This window comes from Coregonus lavaretus (genome assembly GCF_964263955.1).
Source record: "Coregonus lavaretus genome assembly, chromosome: 21".
Classification (NCBI taxonomy): domain Eukaryota; kingdom Metazoa; phylum Chordata; class Actinopteri; order Salmoniformes; family Salmonidae; genus Coregonus; species Coregonus lavaretus.
Window position 1 is genome coordinate 11,907,055 of NC_140008.1, and position 19,816 is coordinate 11,926,870.

The following is a 19,816-nucleotide window of genomic DNA, read 5'->3' on the forward strand; positions in this document are numbered from 1 at the left end:
TGAAATGTGTCTTCCACATTTAACCAAACCCCTCTGAATCAGTGAGGTGCGGAGGGGCTGCCTTAATCGACATCCACGTCTTCAGCGTCCAGGGAACAGTGGAGATCACACTGGGGTCATACCCCATTGGGGTAATGGTCATTGGTAAGGTTATCAGGGACTATAACAAAGTGCAACAAACTGCATTAACCCTTTACACTCATGGGAATTGGCCTTTATATTGATAGGGCTAAATTTAAATGTTTCTTACAGAAGCAATATAAAAACATATGCATAACCATGGTAGCAATTGAAAGGGAACAGTTTGGAGATGGTGGCAATTAAAAGGGAACAGTTTGGAGATTATGGGAAAATTGTTAGACCAAAGGTGAGGCCACAACAGTTCACTTGACACAAGATCCAAACATTACACTGTTGATTTTTTGCATTTTACATTTAGTGTACTTTTCACATTTGTTGATAACGAAATCTGAAAATACTCTGGATACATTAGTATATGAATATTCCTGGAAAATGTGCTGTAAGTGCAACATAAGAGTGGGCGGCAGGTAGCTTAGTGGTTAAGAGCGTAGTGCCAGTAACCGAAAGGTCGCTGGTTCTAATCCCCGAGCCGACTAGGTGAAAAATCTGTCGACGTGCCCTTGAGCAAGGCTCTTAACCCTAATTGCTCCTGTAAGTCGCTCTGGATAAGAGCATCTGCTAAAAAAAAAAAAAAGAAAAAAAAAAAAAGAAGACTAACAAATTACAAGAGTTCGAGTGAGAGGACTATAACTGGTGACTCCCAAGTGGCCACACACCTCTCCAAAGTGTGCACAGTCCCTAAGTAATTTCAATTCATTTTTATGACTCAAAAAAGAGCATTCAACTATAAAGTGCTTTTTTTAGCTCTGCTATTGGTGCCATTGAGGAACTAGATTAAGCACACTTGTAATTATTTTGTTTGGAACACCAACCTGCATCCCTGCCATCACACAATTACTGTTGTTTATTGAATCCAAACACGGTCCATAATAAATCGCAATCTGGGTCAGGTGGGCATCATTTGAAAGCCTGTTCTATTGCCAACATGAGTAGCTAAGTTATAAATATGATATTACGGTGTTAGGCTTTCACAATACAATTCAGGGAAACTGATCATAATTTTGGTGCGCATAGAAAGGAATCATGAGTGCATTCAGGTGCATGTGCCGCGGCAAATTTTCTTCACAATGGACTAACATAGGCTCATTCTGTTCAGAACAACCCAGGGTATGACAACATGTCATCTTGTAACTGTACATCAAACATAGTGATCATAAACGTTGACACTATATGGAAATGTGAAGTGCACATTTGGACTCACAGGTGTTTAGCTTGATTGTATGACATCAAAGCGGTATTATAATTCTCAACGTCTCATCTTTCAAAATACTTCAAAAAAAGTCCTCTTAATTTACAGCATTTCCCTCACTCAGACATAAAAAAGCAGAAAAGTTGCTACTTAGTTGCCCAATTAGCTTGAGGGATGGGGGCAACTGCTTGTCGCGCAGGGGCGCAAGTTCAGAACGGCTGTCAGTCAAAACCCATACAGCACTGTGAAGCGCAGAGCCTGAGCTCTGACGTCATTTATAGCATGTTACTGTACAGCCACTGCGTTCCAACTTAGGCATTTATCAGTGCTCAAATCCGCCATTTTCAACCTGTATACGGGTACCAGTGTAAAGGGTTAACTAGCATACATTAACTTAGCAGCGCTACATTAGTTTTGCTTACTTCTGGATCCTTACACTCCCTGGTTTCCTTCTGCGCAGGGTTTCTTGAAGAGCGAGCGAGTGTCCAGGATGGTGCAGAGCGGCGGCTGCTCGGCCTGCGACTTCCGTGACGTCTTCAAGAAGAACATTGAGCGGCGGGTGCGCAGCTTGCCTGAGATCGACGGCCTGAGCAAAGAGACAGTGCTGAGCTCCTGGATCGCCAAATACGACGCCATCTACAAGGGGGATGAGGACCTGCGACGCCAGCCCCAGAGGATGCACCTCAGTGCCGTGTCCGAGTTGATTCTCAGTAAGGAGCAGCTGTACGAGATGTTCCAGCTGATTCTGGGCATCAAGAAGTTTGAGCACCAGCTGCTGTACAATGCCTGTCAGGTGAGAATTGGACCACATGCACGTACACACAAACACGCGCACACACACTTTTTTGCCCTCTACATAACATTTAATTGTTATCAATTTCTAGTGTTGCCTAGGTAACCACAAAACGATTCATGGTAGGATACATTGTATAATCACAATGCAATGTGTATACTAGTGGGGATATTGGAACAGAAAAGAGTCTAATGTCCTTTCCTTGATCACTTTCCTTAACTTAGTTGGCTCCAGCTAATCATAGGTCTCTTTGAATGTGTGTCTTAAAGGTCATTGGCTGATGAGAGACTTTTTAAATCAGCGTGCTCTCCCTCACCATGTCCTTGTCAACTAAGGCAAGGGTGTCCTCCCTCCCCTTCACCTTTTTCCAGGGGGTCTTCCATGGCACCAATTAGTAGTAAGCGGTGGCTGTAACTAGTTAGCGTATGTTGGTGTGATCAGTGGTTACTGTCATTTGTAAACTAAACCATTTAGGCTTATTCATCTGAAGGGGGATCTTGAAATAAATGCCATTGTTACAGCTTCTTTTGACTTGAAAATGGGAGGCTAAACTCAGGAACCATTAAATGACTTCAATCCCACTTCCTAGCTAGTTGATGAATAGAGAGTTTGTTCTCAGGATTATTGCAAATAATCGTGTGCTAATGTGTTGTTCATTATTACATTGCCACCCATTAAGATAATGTGCTGTGTGAAGAACTCAATTAGACCTGATTCCTCCCGTAAATTTGATTAAGGCCTGTTCTTGTCAGTCCTAATGTCCTATAGAAGCTAATGGTGTTCCCACAATAATGAGACCTGCAGACACCAGACAATCGGCTCATCTCCATAGCAACCTTCTGGCCCATTGTTCCTTTTATGCTATTCACCAATGCCATTTTTGCTGGTCACCTAGCAGATACCGCAGAGTGCTTGTTAGAGCAGGTCTTGGATTAGTTTTGTGTATTGTCCAGTAATGGTTAGTAGATGTGAGGAGATGATCCTTGAACAATGTATTGGGGTATACTTTTTTCCTAAGCACAATTTCATGGCTGATGGACTAATGGCTTGTCCCTCTTGACCCCTGTGGTGGTGCACCTTGGCCTTGCCTGTATAAAAGACAGTACTCTGAGTGAGCGAGTGAGATGTTAAACATCCCCTTTCAGGAAAGACAAATCTAAAGCTGACATATCACAAAATTGTATCTGTTTAAAAATATTCCTCTTCAGAGAGATTGACTGACAGACACACACACACACACGCACGCACCAGGGTTTCCGTTAGCTGGTAATAGCCAGCTTTTGGCCTATATATTTTTTGGGAAAAGCCGATAAACAAAATTGCTGCCAGCCAATTGTCTGGGAGAATAAGAAAAAATCCCATTGCAAAATAATGCTTTTTAGCCTATTAATTGGTGGAAATACCAGTCGATGTAAATACATTTAACTGGTCATGCTAATAGGTCTATAGGCTAATTTGCATAATTTAGTGGAATTAAATTGCCGTATGTGTAGGCTACAGTATATTCATTATGTATCTTATCACACAAGTACAGCATACAGATACAGAGCCTTTGAGCGGAACATCTGTCGGACAACACGAGAGCTGCTGCTACAGCATCTCAAATGGCAACGGAAGGCAGGCTTTCATCAGCGTGTCACAGACCACTTTGCAATGAGCTGGAGGCAGTAGGGTTTCCCAAACTTGGTCCTCGGGACCCCAAGGGGTGCACGTTTTTATTTTTGCCCTAGCACAACACAGCTAATTCAAATAATCAACTAATCATCAAGCTTTGATAATTTGAATCAGCTGTGTAGTGTTTGTGAAACGTTGCAGTAGGCTATGCATTTTGAAAATATATAACATTCAGTATCAAAACTATGCAAAAGTAGAGAGAACTAGAAAGAGGGGCAAATACTTTTTCACAGCACTGTACTTAGTTGTTTGAAACCTGAACATTTTAATACATATTATGAGGCATTTCTTACCTTGCTTCAAAGTAGCCTATTAGATCTCCTCTCTTTCTACATTTCTAACGGATATTTTCTTCTGTCACATGAAACCGCATGTGCAGTGCCCTTTTGAGAAGTGTTTTACCACTAATTGCATTATGGAACAAACATTAACGCGTAGCCTACTGCCTTGTACGCATTGCTGCACTTATAATGTGAAGAAATAATAGTTTATCAACATGTTAAGCTAAATGTTCTGATCTGTTGTTTTAGACTCATTGCTTTAAAAAATGATAGTATGTATCCTAGGCCTACTGGTTGTATGAATTTGGGATTTATCGTCCCACAACTGTCCCAGAGTCAGTTTGGAACAGGCTATTTCTTTCTCGACAAGCTGACCAATAGAATAGGTAAACTTTTCTACTATGGGGGATAGTAGGTTGACATATGCTAGTGATTTTGCTGTTTACTACTCGTCTTGTTGGCTGAGGAAAAGTACATGTGGACAGTTATTCTAACATGTTCAACGTGCACATCAGAATTCGGTAAGAAGGACTGCACTCCATTCCATCTTCGACTTGCATGTTCTGTTAATATGAATTACCATATTCTAAATGTGATTTCTGTCATTCTGAGCACTGTGGGTGGACACCGTAATCAGGTTACGCTCCCAATGCGTATGGGTCCGGCAGATTTCTCAAATGTCCGGTAAATTAAAATGGCACCACATTTTCACACACGGAGACAGAGACGCACACGGAGACAGAGACGCACACGGAGACAGAGACGCACACGGAGACAGAGACGCACACGGAGACAGAGACGCACACGGAGACAGAGACGCACACGGAGACAGAGACGCACACGGAGACAGAGACGCACACGGAGACAGAGACGCACACGGAGACAGAGACGCACACGGAGACAGAGACGCACACGGCGACAGAGACGCACACGGCGACAGAGACGCACACGGCGACAGAGACGCACACGGCGACAGAGACGCACACGGCGACAGAGACGCACACGGAGACAGAGACGCACACGGAGACAGAGACGCACACGGAGACAGAGACGCACACGGAGACAGAGACGCACACGGAGACAGAGACGCACACGGAGACAGAGACGCACACGGAGACAGAGACGCACACGGAGACAGAGACGCACACGGAGACAGAGACGCACACGGAGACAGAGACGCACACGGAGACAGAGACGCACACGGAGACAGAGACGCACACGGAGACAGAGACGCACACGGAGACAGAGACGCACACGGAGACAGACTCACACGGAGACGGAGACTCACACGCACACGGAGACAGAGACGCACACGGAGACAGAGACGCACACGGAGACAGAGACGCACACGGAGACAGAGACGCACACGGAGACAGAGACGCACACGTAGACAGAGACGCACACGTAGACAGAGACGCACACGTAGACAGAGACGTACACGGAGACAGAGACGCACACGGAGACAGAGACGCACACGGAGACAGAGACGCACACGGAGACAGAGACGCACACGGAGACAGAGACGCACACGGAGACAGAGACGCACACGGAGACAGAGACGCACACGGAGACAGAGACGCACACGGAGACAGAGACGCACACGGAGACAGAGACGCACACGGAGACAGAGACGCACACGGAGACAGAGACGCACACGGAGACAGAGACGCACACGGAGACAGAGACGCACACGGAGACAGAGACGCACACGGAGACAGAGACGCACACGGAGACAGAGACGCACACGGAGACAGAGACGCACACGGAGACAGAGACGCACACGGAGACAGAGACGCACACGGAGACACACGGAGACACACGGAGACACACGGAGACACACGGAGACACACGGAGACACACGGAGACACACGGAGACAGACGGAGACAGACGGAGACAGAGACGCACACGGAGACAGAGACGCACACGGAGACAGAGACGCACACGGAGACAGAGACGCACACGGAGACAGAGACGCACACGGAGACAGAGACGCACACGGAGACAGAGACGCACACGGAGACAGAGACTTACACGGAGACAGAGACTTACACGGAGACAGAGACTTACACGGCGACAGAGACTTACACGGCGACAGAGACTTACACGGCGACAGAGACTTACACGGCGACAGAGACTTACACGGCGACAGAGACTTACACGGCGACAGAGACTTACACGGCGACAGAGACTTACACGGCGACAGAGACTTACACGGCGACAGAGACTTACACGGCGACAGAGACTTACACGGCGACAGAGACTTACACGGCGACAGAGACTTACACGGCGACAGAGACTTACACGGCGACAGAGACGCACACGGCGACAGAGACGCACACGGCGACAGAGACGCACACGGCGACAGAGACGCACACGGCGACAGAGACGCACACGGCGACAGAGACGCACACGGCGACAGAGACGCACACGGCGACAGAGACGCACACGGCGACAGAGACGCACACGGCGACAGAGACGCACACGGCGACAGAGACGCACACGGCGACAGAGACGCACACGGCGACAGAGACGCACACGGCGACAGAGACGCACACGGCGACAGAGACGCACACGGCGACAGAGACGCACACGGCGACAGAGACGCACACGGCGACAGAGACGCACACGGCGACAGAGACGCACACGGCGACAGAGACACAGACACACAGACACGGAGACACACACACAGACACACACACACAGACACACACACAGACACACACAGACAGACACACAGACACACAGACACACAGACACACAGACAGACACACAGACACACAGACACACAGACACACAGACACACAGACACACAGACACACAGACACACAGACACACAGACACACAGACACACAGACACACAGACACACAGACACACAGAGACACACAGACACACACACAGACACACACACAGACACACACACAGACACACACACAGACACACACACAGACACACACACAGACACACACACAGACACACACACACACACAGACACACACACACACACAGACACACACACACACACAGACACACAGACACACACACACACACACACACACACACACAGACACACACACACACACAGACACACACACACACACACACACACAGACACACACACACACACAGACACACACACACACACACACACACACAGACACACACAGACACACACACACACAGACACACACACACACAGACACACACACACACACAGACACACACACACACAGACACACACACACACAGACACAGACACACACAGACACAGACACACACAGACACACACACACACAGACACACACACACACAGACACACACAGACACACACACACACAGACACACACACACACAGACACAGAGAAAGTGACAATGTGAAAGATATGGAGAGTGTGAAAAGAAAAGAGCGATAGAGGAAAGGAGAAAGGAATGATGATTCATCACATCACGTTTCCGGTGTTCCACAGGCTTACATCGCCATGGAGATGCGACTGTGTGTGTGTCTAAGGAGGGGAATGCTGATGACACTCAACCCTTGGCAGGGAGGGTTATCACAGCTATTTCTGGATGCCTCTCTCTGGATCCATGCTCTGCATAAAGACCCATTGATTAGGCTCTCCCAGCTATTGATCTGGAAACTCTGCATTAATGTGTTGAACTGAGGCCAGGCGAGGCCTTTAATGTGTTTGCAATGGGCAGAGATTGGTCTGGGTGACCATAACCTGATTAGGGATTTGGTAAGGGTGTGAGGGAATGTTTGTACATTCTATTATACGTTTGATTTGTTTGACTGCCTTTAATTCTGCCCCTTTCTCTCTCTCTCGCTCACTCTCCCTTTCTCTCTCTCCCTCTCTCATATTCTTTCCTTCCCTCTATTCACACGTTCATGAGACATTTGTTTAATATGCAAGTCTATTTTTGGAGTGTTTTGCACAAGCTGTATGAAGACTGAAATACCTTTAGTATCTCTGAGGTACCTCTGCCATGTCTAAGCAATGATCTAGAGACACAGAGGGATCTCAATAAAGAAGCTAAAAGAGACATAAGACATAAGCCAAAGATGTATTGAGGGACTGCGAAAACAACAGTGGAGTGAAAGAAAGACAAGGATAAAGAGAGGAGGATGTAGAAACAGAGGGATGAGATTGCTCAGGTGTGCAGGTGGAGGACTGCAGTTGCTCTGAGAGGGTGGCAACCCCCTGGTGAAGAGCAACAGCAGGCAGACGTTTGTGTGTTTGCGAGAGAGAATAGATAGCATGACATTTCTCCCCCCAATCTCTAATGATCACATCCTGGCGTTGGGCCGTAAGGGCCATCTCTGTCGTCTCTCGTTAGTTCTCGGAGCGAGCAGGTGAGGGGGAGGCGAGTGAGCAGGTGAGCCGGCAGGAAAGGCTAATAAATCAGCACATGCCGCACAGCACTGGCTCGCCTAGACAGCCGCCCCTAGTCAGCACTCCTACACAGCCTCCCCTAGTCAGCTCTCCTACACAGCCGCCCCTAGTCAGCTCTCCTACACAGCCGCCCCTAGTCAGCTCTCCTACACAGCGGCCCCTAGTCAGCTCTCCTACACAGCGGCCCCTAGTCAGCTCTCCTACACAGCCGCCCCTAGTCAGCTCTCCTACACAGCCGCCCCTAGTCAGCTCTCCTACACAGCCGCCCCTAGTCAGCTCTCCTACACAGCCGCCCTAGTCAGCTCTCCTACACAGCCGCCCCTAGTGAGCTCTCATATTGAACTTTCTCATTCCTTTCTGGTACCTTCATACCTTCTTCTATCCTCATGTTGTCTTGTTTTCTGTCTGCATCTTTCTCTCTTTTTAGTTATCCCTCTTTCTTCCTCACCTTCTTATTCTCTCACTCCTTTTCCCTGTTTCATTCTGCTTCTAATCTTCTCTCTGCCTCTCTCTCTCTCCCCCTCTGCCTCTCAGGCACCAGGAAGCTGCCCAGACAGACATGCAGCCAGCCAATGTAATCAAACCCAGAGTAATCTCCCAAGCCTTTTTCCATCAAAGCCCTCGGCCTGTCTGCCTCTTCTTCTAGTCCACCTTTTGAGTTCAGAGTTCAGAAAGTACTGTCAGAAGCAGGATTGGCATCCCCTGCCAAAGTGTTAATGGAATAACATTTAAAGATGGGACTTTGGGACCTTTCTCGGAATGATGTGTCGACGTAAAACCTGTCTGTAATGGCTTTGATTAGTAGCTTCATATGACTTGTTGTCATAGAAATGGTTAGAATGGCTGTGTGAGAGGAAAAGGTCAGGTTAGCACTGCAACAAGAATAAATGAAGCTGGCAAAGGTGTGTGTCTGAAGTTGTGTGTGTACGTGTGTGCGTGCATATGTTTTTTAAAAATCCTTCTGAGGTCAGTTGTGCACATGAAACAATGGGTTGATAACAACCACATGTTCACATGATGAATCTGAAACTGTCGTGTTCAAGCAAGTGTTTCTATCAAGCTATCAGGGAGAAAATTGTCACAGCTCAGTCTGGACCTACTACAGTGCCAAGTGAAAGTCCACCCCTTGCACAGTTGTCACATTTTCCTGCTTTAAGATTACATCTAAAAATGGATTAAATTAGTTTTTTTTCCTACTGATCTACACAACCTGCTCCACATTTTAAGTGAAAGAAAAAGTATTAGCATTTTTTATTAAGATGTCTTGATTGCGTATTTCTTCGCACCCCAGAGTTAACACAGCTGTAAATCATTTTGAATATGATTCTACTAACTCTTAGGACAACGTATATCCATTGTTTTTGTAAAAAATGCTCAAGCTCAGTAAATTGTCCTAAGAGTTGTGCAGAGTTGGTAGAATCTTATTGAAAATGATTTACAGCTGTAATGGAGGTGCATAAAGATGGCGCCCAGAATGCACTTTACCAAAACTGCCTTGTTGCTAAGTTCACCGAATTGTACATTGCTCTCTGTAACAATTGTTTTGTATTGTCATTAGCACAGTATACATTGTCCCAATTTTAGCTCCAAGATGCCAGCAAAGCAAGAAAGTAAATTGTGCTGATTTATTGGTGCATTGAACCAACTCTGGATCGTGCCAAAACAATGTCACATCTGAATTCCGACATCTTTATGCACCTTAGCCATTGCTGCCAAAGGTGCTTCCAGCAAGTATTAGCTATTGGGTGTGAACACACACACAATCCAGACATCTTAGTTTTTTATTGTTTAAAGGTTGTATACTTTTTTTCTTTGTACTTTGAAAATGTGGAGCAAGTTGTGTAGATCAGTAAGAAGAAAAATCCAGTTTAATCTTTTTTTTTTTTTAAATACAATTTAAAGGCAGCTAAATGTGACAACTGTGCAAGGGCTGTGTAGACTTTCACTAGGCACTGTATGTGCAACTGACATGTTAATTTTACCATGGTAACATGATCAACTCCAAGAAGTGCCCAACAGAGTATAACATTGTTTCTGCACAATCTTTCATCAGTGTTTGCTTGCAGTGCAGAATTCCAGTGCCTTTTAAAGTAGATCCCGGTAAGGAATGGATTTTTAAGTCTGTCATTGAGGTTCTGTCAGATAGGAGCGCTGACGGAAACCCATAAACCGAATAGACAAGTGGAACTCTCCAAGCTGATAAGACAATGAGAGACGACAGTGAAGTGGGAGATAAGCCTCTAAATTTAACCCAGATTTAAAATGGATACAACACCACTTAAAAGTCAGCCGTAGGTAGTTTTGTAAAGAAAGAGAGAAACAGAGAGTGAATGTGTTGGCATGGCAACACCTTTTATCACATTAGGCCCTACACCTGCATTTTAGAGGAAGTGTGACCTCGCAAGGGACAAATGTAACATTGTTAAACCTCCAACTCAAACCCAAATTGGTAAATGGAACCTTTTGTTTATTGACTTACTGGTCATGAACTCAGGAGCCACGTGTGAACGGCGCATACATTTACATTTACATTTTAGTCATTTAGCAGACGCTCTTATCCAGAGCAACTTACAGTTAGTGAGTGCATACAATTTTCATACAATACTACAGTGAGAATGTTATTCAATCAATAACCAACTTTAAGTCATCTTTTCCATAGCTATTTCTTGCAAGCCCAGGGGCCTCAGTTACCATGATAGATTTGACCTGTGTGTGCCTCAGTGCCTGTCCTTCTGTCTGTTTTATTTAGTCAACCGTTATTCACAGCCATCCCCACCCGTCTAGCCCAAGGGTTTATGCATGCAGCCGAAATAGGAATGACTGCTTTATATCTTCACTTTCTGTCTGATGTTCCTTGTTTTGTTGGAATTGACCGATGCCAGCAGCAACATGTAACTGAATTAGCAATAAATGTATTGGAAGAGCTAGTTTTTCATACTGAAGGTTAATGACCATAAATCTTTCTCATTTGTATGACTGTTAAAGTTATAGGATATTTGAGGTTTTGTGTCAAGACTAGTCGTAAGTAAATGTCATTATGTATGGCTGAGTTTGACATCTGAAGCTACTAATTAGAGAATCCCTTTCAGATTAATTGGCAAATTGCATTTAATTGGTTACAAAACAATATAACGTGTTCAGTTTTCGAAATGAAGACGTATTAATGTTGTCGCTGCACATGATAAGTTATTATGATGCTTACATTTCCTGAATGGAATGCAAATGCACTGCCTTTACTAATTAGCCATATATGATTAATGAGAGCTGTTGATTATCTGTCTTATACTGTATGTGTAATTACATATCAGGTGTGGATATAGATGCAATTATTACTAATAAGTTCTCAACCAATGGCTAATACTAGCTAATATGTTTGCTAATGAGTCCTTAGATGGATTATGGTATGTCTGTTAACCTGAGGTAAAATTATAGCTTTGAAGTTTAAGATAAGAAATGTATATTAAAGAAACAAAATGTGTTTGCTTTTCAAAGTGGACCTGGTTAAGGTGGGCTTGGCTAGCAATAGTGATTAGCAGCTATAGCAGGCCTAGTGCTAGTTGTGCGAGCATAGTTCACCAGTCACATGCATCATTAAAGTAACATCAGGGGTTCAAAATCTGCGTTTACACAGGCAGCCCAGTTCTGATCTTTTGCCCAATTATTGGTCTTTTGACCAATCAGATCAGATCTTTTACCAATAATTGGACAAAATATCAGAATTGGGCTGCCTGTGTAAACACAGCCAAAGATGGGGTTAGTCACTATAGAGTAGCTACGCTACCAATGCAAATCTCTAAATGACCAGACACCATAAACAGCCTAATTAAGTTTCAAGTTTTATTAGTTGTATGTACATTTTACATTTACATTTTAGTCATTTAGCAGACGCTCTTATCCAGAGCGACTTACAGGAGCAATTAGGGTTAAGTGCCTTGCTCAAGGGCACATTTACGTCATTTAGCAGACGCTCTTATCCAGAGCGACTTACAAATTGGTGCATTCACCCTATAGCTAGTGGGATAACCACTTTCCAATTTTTTATTTTTTTTTAGAAGGATTACTTCATCCTATCCCAGGTATTCCTTAAAGAGGTGGGGTTTCAAATGTCTCCGGAAGGTGGTGAGTGACTCCGCTGTCCTGGCGTCGTGAGGGAGCTTGTTCCACCATTGGGGTGCCAGAGCAGCGAACAGTTTTGACTGGGTACAAGATACACATGGTATACACCAGGGATTATTAACTAAATTCAGCCGCAATTTTTTTTTTTTTAAGTGGATGGTCGGGGGACCGGAAAATAATTACAAATCATTTGTAGACTACAAATTGACTGCAAGAATCCCAAACATATGTAATATTTGACTAAAACATAATAATTTCAAACCATGCTTACATTTGTATATGATCACGTGTCTCTCTATTATGCGTGGGAATTTAAATCACTTGGAGCTGTTTTTACAGTCTTATACTCTATGTCCAACAATAAAACATTCAAATAATAAATAAATACAAATATAACATTTGCTCAACTTGGGGGGCCAAATAGAACCACCCTCGGGCCAAATTCGCCCCGCAGGCCGCCTGTTGGGGAACCCCTGGTATACACCGTCCAACTAAATGCTTACTTGCAGGTTCCTTCTCAACAATGCAACAACAATAAGAAATAATAAAATATAAGAATACGGACATAAAGTAAATGGCTCAACAGAATAGAATAAACATTTAAGCATAAGTATAATAAGGGTAGGTCATTTTTTTGTGACGCCCACGTGCTGCGACAGCCGCCGCATTAGGACTTCGGGTGGTCAAGCTTTGGAGTTATTCCATATTGTTTAGCCTACACGCTGTGCGGAGAGGTTTTGTTTGTCAAATCCAATCAAAATTGTATTGGTCACATACACATATTTAGCAGATGTTATTGCGGGTGTAGTGAAATTATTGTGTTCCTAGCTCCAGCAGTCCAGTTATATCTAACAGTTCACGACAATAGACACAGGTCTAAATGTAAAAAAAAAATGAATTAAGAAATATATTAATATTAGGATGAGCAATGTAGGAGTCCGGAGTATTACTACATATGCAGTTGAAGTCGGAAGTTTACATACACTTAGGATGGAGTCATTAAAACTCGTTTTTCAACCACTCCACAAATGTCTTGTTAACAAACTATAGTTTTGGCAAGTCGGTTAGGATATCTACTTTGTGCATGACACAAGTAATTTTTCGAACAATTGTTTACAGACAGATTATTTCACTTATAATTCACTGTATCACAATTCCAGTGGGTCAGAAGTTTACATACACTAAGTTGACTGTGCCTTTAAGCAGCTTGGAAAATTCCAGAAAATCATGTCATGGCTTTAGAAGCTTCTGATAGGCTAATTGACATACTTTGAGTCAATTGGAGGTGTACCTGTGGATGTATTTCAAGGACTACCTTCAAACTCAGTGCCTCTTTGCTTGACATCATGGGAAAATCAAAAGAAATCAGCCAAGACCTCAGAAAAAAAATTGTAGACCTCCACAATACTTTTTATTTATTTGTTTTATTTCACCTTTATTAAACCAGGTAAGCCAGTTGAGAACAAGTTCTCATTTACAACTGCGACCTGGCCAAGTCTGGTTCATCCTTGGGAGCAATTTCCAAATGCCTGAAGGTACCACGTTCATCTGTACAAACAATAGTACACAAGTATAAACACCATGGGACCACGCAGCCGTCATACCGCTCAGGAAGGAGACGCGTTCTGTCTCCTAGAGATGAATGTACTTTGGTGCGAAAAGTGCAAATCAATCCCAGAACGACAGCAAAGGACGTTGTGAAGATGCTGGAGGAAACCGGTACAAAAGTATCTATATCCACAGTAAAACAAGTCCTATATCGACATAACCTGAAGGGCCGCTCTGCAAGGATGTAGCCAGTGCTCCAAAACCGCCATAAAAAAGCCAGACTACGGTTTGCAACTGCACATGGGGACAAAGATCGTACTTTTTGGAGAAATGTCCTCTGGTCTGATGAAACAAAAATAGAACTGTTTGGCCATAATGACCATCGTTATGTTTGGAGGAAAAAGGGGAATGCTTGCAAGCCGAAGAACACCATCCCAACCGTGAGGCACGGGGGTGGCACCATCATACTGTGGGGGTGCTTTGCTGCAGGAGGGACTGGTGCACTTCACAAAATAGATGGCATCATGAGGAAGGAAAATTATGAGGATATATTGAAGCAACATCTCAAGACATCAGTCAGGAAGTTAAAGCTTGGTCACAAATGGGTCTACCAAATGGACAATGACCCCAAGCATACTTCAAAAGTTGTGGCAAAATGCCTTAAGGACAATAAAGTCAAGGTATTGGAGTGGCCATCACAAAGCCCTGACCTCAATCCTATAGAACATTTGTGGGCAGAAATGAAAAAGCGTGTGCGAGCAAGGAGGCCTACAAACCTGACTCAGTTACAACAGCTCTGTCAGGAGGAATGGGCCAAAATTCACCCAACTTATTGTGGGAAGCTTGTGGAAGGCTACCCAAAACGTTTGACCCAATTAAAAAAATTCAAAGGCAATGCTACCAAATACTAATTGAGTGTATATAAACTTCTGACCCACTGGGAATGTGATGAAAGAAGTAAAAGCTGAAATAAATAATTATCTCTACTATTATTCTGACATTTCACATTCTTAAAATAAAGTGGTGATCCTAACTGACCTAAAACAGGGAATATTTACTAGGATTAAATGTCAGGAATTGTGAAAAACTGAGTTTAAATGTATTTGGCTAAGGTGTATGTAAACTTCCGACTTCAACTGTATGTGATGGGATGTATATACATTATGGACAGTATGTGGATAGAATATTTAGTATATCTGTAGGATAGAATAGTGTATATGTACAGCAATAGTTGAATAGGATGGCATTGGCTAGAATACAGTGTATATACATTTGAAATGAGTAAAACAGTATGTAAACATTTATTAAAGTGACCAGTGATTCCATGTCTATGTACATAGGGCAGCAGCCTTTAAGGTGCAGGGTTGAGTAACCGGGAGGTAGCCGGCTAGTGACTAAGTTCAGGGCAGGGTACTGGGTGGAGGCCGGCAAGTGATGGCTATTTAACAGTCTGATGGCCTTGAGATAGAAGCTGTTTTTCAGTCTCTCGGTCCCAGCTTTGATGCACCTGTACTGACCTTCTGGATGATTGTGGGGTGAACAGGCCGTGGCTCGGGTGGTTGATGTCCTTGATGATCTTTTTGGCCTTCCTGTGACATCGGGTGCTGTAGGTGCCCTGGATGGCAGGCAGTGTGCCCCCGGTGATGCGTTGGGCAGACCGCACCACCCTCTGGAGGGCCCTGCGGTTGCGGGCGGTGCAGTTGCCGTACTAAAGTTGTCAAAGGAAATGTTTGGCTAATTTATTAATTTGTGGTTTCAGTTGATTCAGGCAGTACACACAGAAACATGCTGGAACGCATCAACATACTTTCCCATCTAATATTACTCATAACTTTTTCTCAAATGAGATGACATTGCCTTACCAACAGGTGGAGAATGGCTGTGTGTTTCTCTGGTTCCATCAAACCCCACCTTTCCGATCCCACACAGATTTTTCCTGAAATAAAGACATGAAACGAGTGCTGGACGGCACCTTAGAAACTTCATTTGTTAAGTTTGAAGCAGTTTTGCCACTCTACTCTAAAATCACTTCAGGTTTCGGAGTTAGACTAATCGAGAGGAAACAGCATTGCTGTGTAGGTGTGAGTGTGTGTATGGTTGTGTGTAATGGCTTTGCATGTCTGTCTGTATGTGTGTTTGTGAGTGGGTGTGGGAAATCCTGGCCAGTGAATGCCTCAATTGCACATACAGTGCCTTGCAAAAGTATTCATCCCCCTTGGCGTTTTTCCTATTTTGTTGCTTTACAACCTGTAATTTAAATGGATTTTTATTTGGATTTCATGTAATGGACATACACAAAATAGTCAAAATTGGTGAAATGAAAAAAATAACGTTTTTCAAAAAAAGTGGTGCGTGCATATGTTTTCACCCCCTTTGCTATGAAGCCCCTAAATAAGATCTGGTGCAACAAATTACCTTCGGAAGTCACATAATTAGTTAAATAAAGTCCACCTGTGTGGAATGTAAGTGTCACATGATCTGTCACATGATCTCAGTATATATACACCTGTTCTGAAAGGCCCCAGAGTCTGCAATACCACTAAGCAAGGGGCACCACCAAGCAAGCGGCACCATGAAGACCAAGGAGCTCTCCAAACAGGTCAGGGACAAAGTTGTGGAGAAGTGCAGATCAGGGTTTGGTTATAAAAAAATATCCGAAACTTTGAACATCCCATGGAGCACCATTAAATCCATTATTAAAAAATGGAAAGAATATGGCACCACAACAAACCTGCCAAGAGAGGGATGCCCACCAAAACTCACAGACCAGGCAAGGAGGGCATTAATCAGAGAGGCTACAAAGAGAACAAAGATAACCCTGAAGGAGCTGCAAAGCTCCACAGCGGAGATTGGAGTATCTGTCCATAGGACCACTTTAAGCCGTACACTCCACAGAGCTGGGCTTTACGGAAGAGTAGCCAGAAAAAAGCCATTGCTTAAAGGAAAAAATAAGCAAACATGTTTGGTGTTCACCAAAAGGCATGTGGGAGACTCCCCAAACATATGGAAGAAAGTACTCTGGTCAGATGAGACTAAAATTGAGCGTTATGTCTGGCGCAAACCCAACACCTCTCATCACCCTGAGAACACCATCCCCACAGTGAGGCATGGTGGTGGCAGCATCATGCATCACGCTAAATATAGGGAAATTCTTGAGGGAAACCTGTTTGTCTTCCAGAGATTTGAGACTGGGACGGTGGACAATGACCCTAAGCATACTGCTAAAGCAACACACAGTGGTTTAATGGGAAACATTTAAATGTCTTGGAATGGCCTAGTCAAAGCCCAGACCTCAATCCAATTGAGAATCTGTGGTATGACTAAAAGATTGCTGTACACCAGCGGAACCCATCCAACTTGAAGGAGCTGGAGAAGTTTTGCCTTGTGATGGCGCCGGAGAAGATGGCTGCCGTTTTACAGCCCTCTAACCAATTGTACTATTATGTGTGTTTTTTCGCGTTATTTGTAATTTATTCTGTGCATAATGTTTCTGCCATCGTCTCTTATAACCAAAAATAGCTTCTGGATATCAGGACAGCGATTACTCACCTCGTATTGGACGAAGATTTTTTCTTCAACATGTCGGACGTGAAGGATATCCTACAGACACCCGACAAGGCCCAAATCCCCATCATTCGCAGGAGAAAGAGATGGAGATATCGTGGACGTAGGTCGGGGTGCCTTGTAAGGATCTGACGGCGAGCGAGTAAACGGCCTCTTCCATCAATCCTATTAGCCAATGTTCAATCATTTGAAAATAAATTAGATGACCTAAGATTACGGTTATCCTACCAACGGGACATTAAAAACTGTAATATCTTATGATTCACCGAGTCGTGGATGAACGATGACATGGACAACATACAGCTGACGGGATATACGCTACATCGGCAGGATAGAACGGCTGACTCCGGTAAGGCAAGGGGTGGCGGTCTGTGTATATTTGTAAACAACAGCTGGTGCACAAAATCAAATACCTCGCCTGAGGTAGAGTATCATGATAAGCTGTAGACCACACTATTTACCAAGAGAGTTTTCATCTATATTTTTCATAGCTGTCTATTTACCACCACAAACCAATGCTGGCATTAAGATTGCACTCAATGAGCTGTATAAGGCCATAAGTAAACAGGAAAACGTTCATCAAGAGGCAGCGCTCCTAGTGACCGGGGATTTAATGCAGGAAAACTTAAATCCGTTCTACCTAATTTCTACCAGCATGTTAAATGTGCAACCAGAGGGAAAAAAACTCTAGACCACCTTTACTCCACACACAGAGACGCATACAAAGCTCTCCCTCGCCCTCCATTTGGCAAATCTGACCATAACTCTATCCTCCTGATTCCTGCTTATAAGCAAAAACTAAAGCAGGAAGCACCAGTGACTCGGTTAATAAAAAAGTGGTCAGATGATGCAGATGCTAAGCTACAGGACTGTTTTGCTAGCACAGATTGGAACATGTTCCGGGATTCTTCAGATAGCATTGAGGGGTACACCACATCAGTCATTGGCTTCATCAATATAATAATAATAATAATAATAATAATAATATGCCATTTAGCAGACGCTTTTATCCAAAGCGACTTACAGTCGTGCGTGCATACATTTTTGTGTATGGGTGGTCCTCTGTAGCTCAGCTGGTAGAGCACGGCGCTTGTAACGCCAAGGTAGTGGGTTCGATCCCCGGGACCACCCATACACAAAAATGTATGCACGCACGACTGTAAGCCGCTTTGGATAAAAACGACTGCTAAATGGCTTATTATTATTATTATTATTATCAATAATGATGACGTCGTCACCACAGTGACCGTATGTACATACCCCAACCAGAAGCCATGGATTACAGGCAACATCCGCACTGAGCTAATGGGTAGAGCTGCCGCTTTCAAGAAGCGGGACTCTAACCGGACGCTTATAAGATATCCCGCTATGCCCTCCGATGAACCATCAATACAGGACTAAGATTGAATCGTACTACACCGGCTCTGACGCTCGTCGGATGTGGCAGGGCTTGAAAACTATTACAGACTACAAAGGGAAGCACAGCCGCTAGCTGCCCATTGACACAACCCTACCAGACGAGCTAAACCACTTCTATGCTCGCTTCGAGGCAAGCAACACTGAAGCATGCATGAAAGCACCGGCTGTTCCGAATGACTGTGATCACGCTCTCCATAGCCGATGTGAGTAAGACTTTTTTAAGCAGGTCAACATTCACAAGGCCGCAGAGCCAGACGGATTACCAGGACGTGTACTCCGAGCATGTGCTAACCAACTGGCAACTGTCTTCACTGACATTTTCAACATGTCCCTGACTGAGTCTGTAATACCAACATGTTTCAAGCAGACCACCACAGTCCCCGTGCCCAAGGACACTAAGATAACCTGCCTAAATGACTACCGACTCGTAGCACTGACGTCTGTAGCCATGAAGTGCTTTGAAAGGCTGGTCATCGCTCACATCAACACCATTATCCCAGAAACCCTAGACCCACTCCAATTTGCATACCACCCCAACAGATCCACAGATGATGCAATCTCTATTGCACTCCACACTGCCCTTTCCCACCTGGACAAGAGGAACACATACGTGAGAATGCTATTCATTGACTACAGCTCAGCGTTCAACACCATAGTGCCCTCAAAGCTCATCACTAAGCTAAGGATGCTGGGACTAAACA

The 19,816-nt window shown here is 44.3% G+C and overlaps 1 protein-coding gene across 1 annotated transcript in view; it reads left to right on the forward strand.

Moving 5' to 3' along the window:
- LOC311149019 (calcium-dependent secretion activator 2-like) overlaps nt 1-19,816 on the forward strand; it is a 208,379-nt gene that overhangs the window by 68,593 nt on the left and 119,970 nt on the right. Inside the window, exon 3 of the mRNA XM_084186092.1 lies at nt 1,791-2,123. Coding sequence (XP_084042218.1) covers nt 1,791-2,123 — 333 coding nt within the window. The remainder of the gene's footprint in view (nt 1-1,790; nt 2,124-19,816) is intronic.